The sequence below is a fragment of the Seriola lalandi genome, unplaced genomic scaffold, assembly GCF_002814215.2.
Source record: "Seriola lalandi dorsalis isolate HSWRI2012SDOR001 ecotype SW California unplaced genomic scaffold, Sedor1 jcf7180002054954, whole genome shotgun sequence".
Classification (NCBI taxonomy): domain Eukaryota; kingdom Metazoa; phylum Chordata; class Actinopteri; order Carangiformes; family Carangidae; genus Seriola; species Seriola lalandi.
In genome coordinates this window covers 1710458-1717344 of record NW_019525505.1, presented here as the reverse complement: position 1 = coordinate 1717344, position 6887 = coordinate 1710458, and the positions used below count along the sequence as shown (strand labels likewise).

The 6887-nt window shown below is 43.5% G+C and overlaps 1 protein-coding gene across 19 annotated transcripts in view; it reads left to right on the top strand.

Annotated features, from left to right (window-relative positions):
* macf1a (microtubule actin crosslinking factor 1a) overlaps positions 1-6887 on the top strand; it is a 233408-nt gene that overhangs the window by 196534 nt on the left and 29987 nt on the right. For all 19 annotated transcript variants that reach the window (XM_087170610.1, XM_087170598.1, XM_087170605.1 and 16 more), the window contains 2 exons: positions 5526-5687; positions 5810-5980. In XM_087170610.1, coding sequence (XP_087026736.1) covers positions 5526-5687; positions 5810-5980 — 333 coding nt within the window. The remainder of the gene's footprint in view (positions 1-5525; positions 5688-5809; positions 5981-6887) is intronic.

Genomic DNA, 6887 nt, shown 5'->3' with positions numbered 1-6887 from the left:
AGCAAGACAATAGAGCTCTTAAAAACGGTGGAGCAGTGGTCTCCTGTTAGATATGAATATGTTTCCAAGAATCCAAAAACCAAAAAAAAGAAAAGAAAATCATATATTACTCTCTCTTTGTCCGTCTCACAGGGAGTTGATTAGCAGCACGAAAATCCCACAAATATGTGGAAAAACAGTTCTCTGTGAATAAAGGAAAATGATGTGCGTGTTGTGAAAAATGAATCCCTAAAAGAGAAAAAGAACTGATGGTGGGAAAATAAAGGGGAAGAAAAAGAGGATAGTAAGGTTTAAGCCAGCATGATTTGACTGCAGGCCACATTTGCATGAGATTTGTGTCCGTATGTTGATGTTCAAATAAGGACTCTGTTTTCAAATGGGATTTATTAACCCATTAACCTCTCTATCCCTGTGTCGGAGGTTGGTCAGTCTGTGGCTTAAAGCGAAGCTTCTCCCGGGGAAATCGTTCTCCCCCATCGAGGTTAGTTTGGAAACAGATTTCTACCGTTTCCTTCCTCCCCTCGTTCCTCGTTCCACTGAAAGAGAAAGGAGGAGTGAGGAAGGATGAGGGTTGAAAGACAGGAAGAGAGCGAGAGACGAAGGCAGAGGCAGGAAGAGAGGGAGAGAGGGGTGAGGGAGGAGGTGTGGGACAGGCTGATAGCTATGTTATTACTGGTTGGACTGAAGTGCGATGGCTGCCATGTTTCATTTCTAAGAGAAGGTCTCTGTTCCTGTCTTTCTTCTTCATCACATACCAGTTTTATTTTTAAGTCTTTTCAGCCGTGGCATGAGTGCAGCTGTAGAGGCAACATATTTCTGATATGACCACCAGCTCTTCTCATGAAGCAGACCGATCATGTGGTTATGGAAATCAGTTATGAAGGGAAAGGAGGATGAAAGGAGAGGACACAGTTCAGAGCAGAACGACTTTAACGCTTTGAAAACGAACAACATCATGCATGTTCTGTTTTTTTTCTTTATTTTTTTTTCTTTTTTTCCCAGACACAAGTTGTGGACGCTCTCAGATTTCCAAAGCAGGTTTTCTTCCTCCGTTTATTTTCTTGTATTTATTTCAACAGACACACAGCAGCTAAAGGGCAGCTGCTGCGTCTCTGTGTGTTTATTAGTAGAGTTCTGCCTTTATGCTACATGTTCCTCATCTGTCCTGATCAAGAAATTGATCGTCCTTGAGTGATATTTTGGACAAACGCCATCAGCCCAGCCAGCCCTCACCTCAGCGTTATTAGCTTGACAGATGACGGCTAAATATAGAGCATCCACACATGTGTTCACGTTCAGCAGACATACAGTACACACACACTCTCCTCACAGATTCAAAAGAAGAAGTTTGCTCTTTTGTAAATTCCCTAGACTTAAGGTCACATGTTTAACCTGCATGTATGTTGTTACATGAAGCCTCACAATCATGTGCTTTCACTTTCATTCACCATCTTTGACCTGATTTGCCACCAGTGGGAGAACTGTTGGCATTTCATGAGAAGCCTGTGGTCGTCACACTTAATGAAGCCATGACTGATGCTGCTCATGGTCAAAGCCATGAAAACATGCTACATAAGTACAAAATAATCCATCAGAAAGTCACATTTCACAAAACAGATTTCTGTATTAGTGTTTTTAAACCACATTTTCAGAGGCTTTAATTTCCGGCTGCATTTTCCTTATCGATTAATCTGCTGCTTTTTTTCTTGATTTGTTGTTTTGTCTGTAAAAAGTCCGAAAACAGTGGAAGGTGCTCACTAAAAAGCCAAGATTATGTATATCTATGTATATTTTATTTGACTAAACCCACAGTAGTTGATTGATTTCTGTTGATCTTGTCCAAACACTTGTGTGACGAGTTGGATGTTTTCACAGTTTTTCTGCATCTTCACCTCAATCAGACATTTCAGTGTCCCAGCTTCTCCTCTCATGAGTTTTTGGATGTTGATCTAAATGTTTTTGTCAAACCGGGAAAGTATCAAACTCATGAAATGTCAGACTCGTCAGACTGAAAAGGACAAAATTGGCCAAACTTATCTGAATTTAACCGACGCCTGACTCTTATAATGAGACAAAAATCTGTGCTCTTGAAAATTTCTGCGTTTCTTCAAGAAAACTGTTGACTTTCATCATCTCTAGCATTTCACCAGCTTCCTAACTGATGACAGTGTAACCAGCCGGTATCAGGCTCTCACATCCCTTCCCCGGCTTCAGTCAGATCTACTTTCATCCCGGTGTTGTCGCCTGTCCACACTGATCTGCGGCTGAAGTGAGAAAGCCAGTGTGGGTTTGCGGTCCACACGGAGCAGGACGAAAGAGAATGATGGGAGGAAAAGAGGAGGCAGCTGTGGTCGGGGGAGCAAGAGGAAAGAGAAGAGGTAGAGGGATGAGCGATGACATGATGAGAGGTAGAGGAGGAGGAGGAGGAGGAGGAGGCAGAAGGATGACAAGCCTGGTAGCGATAGTTAAGTTAGCTCAGTCAAGAGTGTGTGCGTGTGTTGCTGCGTGCTGGCTGAGGTGGGGAGGAATGACAAGTATGTGGGACATTTTCCAGAGCTCTGCTTTGCTGGATTCAACCACTCTGAGCTGGAGAGAGAGAGGAAGAGCAGAGAGGGCGAGTGAAACCAAGACAGGAAAAAAAAAAACACATAGAGAGTGACACAAGAAAGAAGAAGAGGAGGGAGAACCTATAACATGTTTAGATACATCCCAGTGTATGTTTAGGTGATGAATGGCTCTACTTTCCCTGTTTTTTTCCTTTTCTGTTCCCCTCTATCTCTGACACACACACACACACACACACACACACACACACACACACCAGGCGCAGGGTGGAGTGGGTCATGGCTACAGTCATTGTTGTTCTGGCCGACAGACTTCCTGTTCCAAGCAGCTATGACGCCCATCACCACAACACAGCTGTGTCCAAGCTGGACAGGAACATGCACACACACACACACACACATACACATTGCTCATTCATATATAATCTTGCACACAGATTCATACCTGTGGAGCACTTAATCATTTCTTTTCACACACATAATTACGCACGTTGATTTACACTTCTGCACACTACACGCACACAAACACACAAACACACACAGCCTTGGCGTGGGTAACCTGCAGTTTGATGCCATATTTAAACCAGATGAGCAGAAACCTGTAAAGCCTTTGATTATGACCCACTGCAGAGACTCAGAAACACGTTCCAGCTCAACCACTTCCATCGACAAGAGTAACTCCAGCATTAAGTCAGCGGGTCTGTAAACATCCACAGCACATCATAAAAGCTTTAAAGCTTTTAAATACAGACAAATGTGTTCTGAATAGTGATGGAGGAAAAGCACTCATTCACACTCATTCTGCACTTAAATATAATGTCAAACACTTCTGTTTCTCACTGGTGATGCTCTGGCTCTGCTTCATTTTTGTCTTGAACTTGCTGAAACATGTGGACTCTCCAGTCCACCGGTCCCCTTTGAGATCCCCCACTACTCTGTCAGCTGGTTCTGTGTTGGACGTTGTAGGTGGGATTTGATGGAACATGAAACAAGATATTTTCACATGAACATCTTTTACGTTTTGTGGTGAAAATGAATTTTTCAGATGTTTTTATTTCTGCTGGATTTGTGCAGTGGGTTGTGATTATTTCAGTGTTGGACACCCAAGAGTGTTGAAGCTTTTTTGTGATTCTCTTCCAGGCCATAGTGGTATTACACTGAAACCCAAACCCTCATTTTCCCATTTTCCCTCTCCTTCACTTTGCCTGCACACCCCCACCCCCCCACCCCCACCCAGTAATGTCACACCAGCTATTTTTCCCCAGGCTTTGGATTTACCAAAATCGTGTGTGTGTCGTGGATGTGTGTGTCTGGTTATTTGTGTGTGTGTGTGTGTGTATACATGTGTGTTACTCTGTCTCTTTGTGTGGCCATTGGGGTTTGGCTGCCGCAGCATCACAAACCACCAGCCCCAATTCTCCCTCTGTGGGCCTATTCTGAATGTCAAGACTTCTCAAAGGTTTTCATGTCAGCGACCTACCGCATTGTTGCCAGAGACCCCCATTAGATGGGAATTTTACCCAGAAATGACCAAATGAAAAGAATTTCCCTGGTGGTGGTTTACAGTCTTCCCTTCGGTCAGGGAGTTGGTGAAATCCCGTCGTGAAATTGTGAAAGTTGTTTTGTGGATTTGGCAAATTGTTGAATACATCAGGATGGTTTACAGGAATTTAGCATAACTTTATTTTCTGACATTTATTGCATTAGCTGTTGGTTTGGGGTTGTTTTTCCTCTCAGCAAGAACAAGTCTAGTGAAAACCAGACTGTTTACCCCGTTAGAAAAACAACATGAACAAACCAGACTAGAAAAACATTTTATAGGTCAGAGATTATGAAATAAAGTAAAGTTGAAGAAGTGATACCGTTTGGTAACAGGGCCTTAGTATTGACTTGTGCTGTAACTCATCATTTTTATAGATTTCTCTATTGATCACTTAATCCACAAAATGACAGATATACAAAGTGTCATAAGTGATGTTATGAAAGAGCTATCACTTTTGCAAAAAAAACAAATATTTTCAATTCATGATTAAATAAAATGGAGAAAAGCAGCAAATTCTTACATTCATGAAGCTAGAACCAGCGGATACGTGGTATTCTTACTCGATAAATGACTTATTGATTCTTAATAATGATAATAGATGAATTTTTGTATGTATGAATATTAATAGTCCTTTGAGTCAATTTGGACCTCCACAATCTCCCCAACGACCCCAGTAGGGCCCCGGACCGAGCTTTGAGAAGCTCTGCTGTGTGTTTTTGGATACAGTAGCGACACAGATTTACTGTGAGAGAGGAGCTGTGTTGGCTGCTGCTTGCTCTTTTTCGTCCAGGGAAGTCAAGTCTGGTTGTGTTTACTGTCGGATGGCTGCTTCTATTGTCATCACAAGATGGCTCCAGCCCTCCGCTGTGACGTGTGTGTGTGAGTAATGTGGCCAGACAAGTGAAGTTGTGCGTGTGCTAGTGTAGGTCTGTGTGTCTGCTTGTGTGTGATTAAGTGAAGGTTGTGTGCACCCATGCAGTGTGTTAGTGTACTCTACAATGTGTGTGTGCTGTCGACTCAGCCTTTTGCAGCTAGCCCCTTACTCGTCAAGCCCTCTAATCCCCATAATCCCCTTTCTCCCCCTCCTCTTTTTTCCTCCTCCCTCCACCCTCACTTCTCCAGCCCCCTTCCTGTCTCCCACTCCTCTCTTATCTCTGCACATCCCTCTGTCTGTCTTTCACCTCCTAATATCCACTCGCTTCTATATGTAGGAACGTAATGTGGGACAATTCACTCCCATTTGTCGTCACGCAGATTGAATGTGTGGTGTATTTCTGACCGCTGACTGGTGTATTCCTGTACTTTCTCCTCATGCATACTTCTTCTTCTCTTGCCTTTTATTCGTTCTTTAATGATACAATGAGTGAGTCAGCCGATCAATTAATGACGTCCCCTGTCTGTCTGTTTCCGTCTGCCAGGCTGTGGAGAGAGAACAGGTGGACAGCATTCAACCCAAGCTGCAGCACGTCAACGCAGTGGGTCAGGGTCTGATCCAGAGCGCCGCAAAACACACCGACACCCAGGCGCTGGAGCACGACCTGGAGACAACCAACCTCCGATGGAACTCCCTCAACAAGCGGGTACGGCTTGACACCCGTGCAACACCTGGAGACATGTAACACTGATGTATAAAACAGAGAACAGCACCGCGCCTCCTGTTTCTCGCAGTTTCAAGCTTTGGGTTTTACTCTCCTGTTCTCAGGTGGCAGAGCGGATCGCCCAACTGCAGGAGGCCTTGTTGCATTGTGGGAAATTCCAGGATGCTCTGGAGCCTCTGCTAAGCTGGCTGAGCGACACAGAGGAGCTGGTGGCCAATCAGAAACCTCCCTCTGCCGAGTACCGTGTGGTCAAGGCCCAGATCCAAGAACAAAAGGTACGACAAAGGACGACAAGGTGTAAAATAAAATCCACTTTCACGTGTAATAACGCAATGAAACGGTATCAACAGAGAACAGTGAGATGCACTTAAAGCAGCTTAAATGTCTCTCTTCAGGGCAGTGAGGGCACATTCTGATGTGTGTTTTTCAGTCTGCTCATATTTTCCATGTTGGGGATTTGAAGCGCTGATCATTAAGCTCTTAGCTTCTGCCTCCCACTTCCTTCTGTCTTTGAAGTGTCCTGTCGGAATAAATTGAGTGGATTTGAATTTTAACTTTCCATTTTTCTAGATTATTTTATTTTCCAAACATTGTTGTGAGAAACATTCTTCTATCTGTCAGACAGGTTGATTTAATTCAGTTGTCCTCAGTGTCCTTTAACCACTAACAATAGATATTTGAATGACAAGTACACACACAAACACACATACACACACTCAATGATCCGTCTGCCTGGCATCCGAACGGTCCCAGTTGACCGTCTGCCAGTCAGACTGGCATAAAAACAGACACACACACACACACACACACACACACACACGCACGTATGGTGGATTTGTATTGTTTTCAGACACACTCACAGTTTTCCCTGTTTATCCAACATACACTTCCTGTGTTTGTGCACATAAGAGTGCTGTAGTCTTGGCCAGCAATCAATCACACGTGTTTACATCCGTGACGGAGAGCGTTGTCGGCGTTTGGCTGAAAAAGAGATTAAACTGTGGAGAAGAGCTGAACTCGAAGCAGAGAGAGAGGGAAGGAAGTCTGTTTAATGCGTGTTGTTTTTTTGTAAGGTGAATAAAAGTTTGTTGTTGTATCTAACTTTTAAAAGGTTGCACCTACTCTAATTAAATGTTTAATAATTCATAAGTAAAACTGAATTTTTAAAAGATATGCACTTAC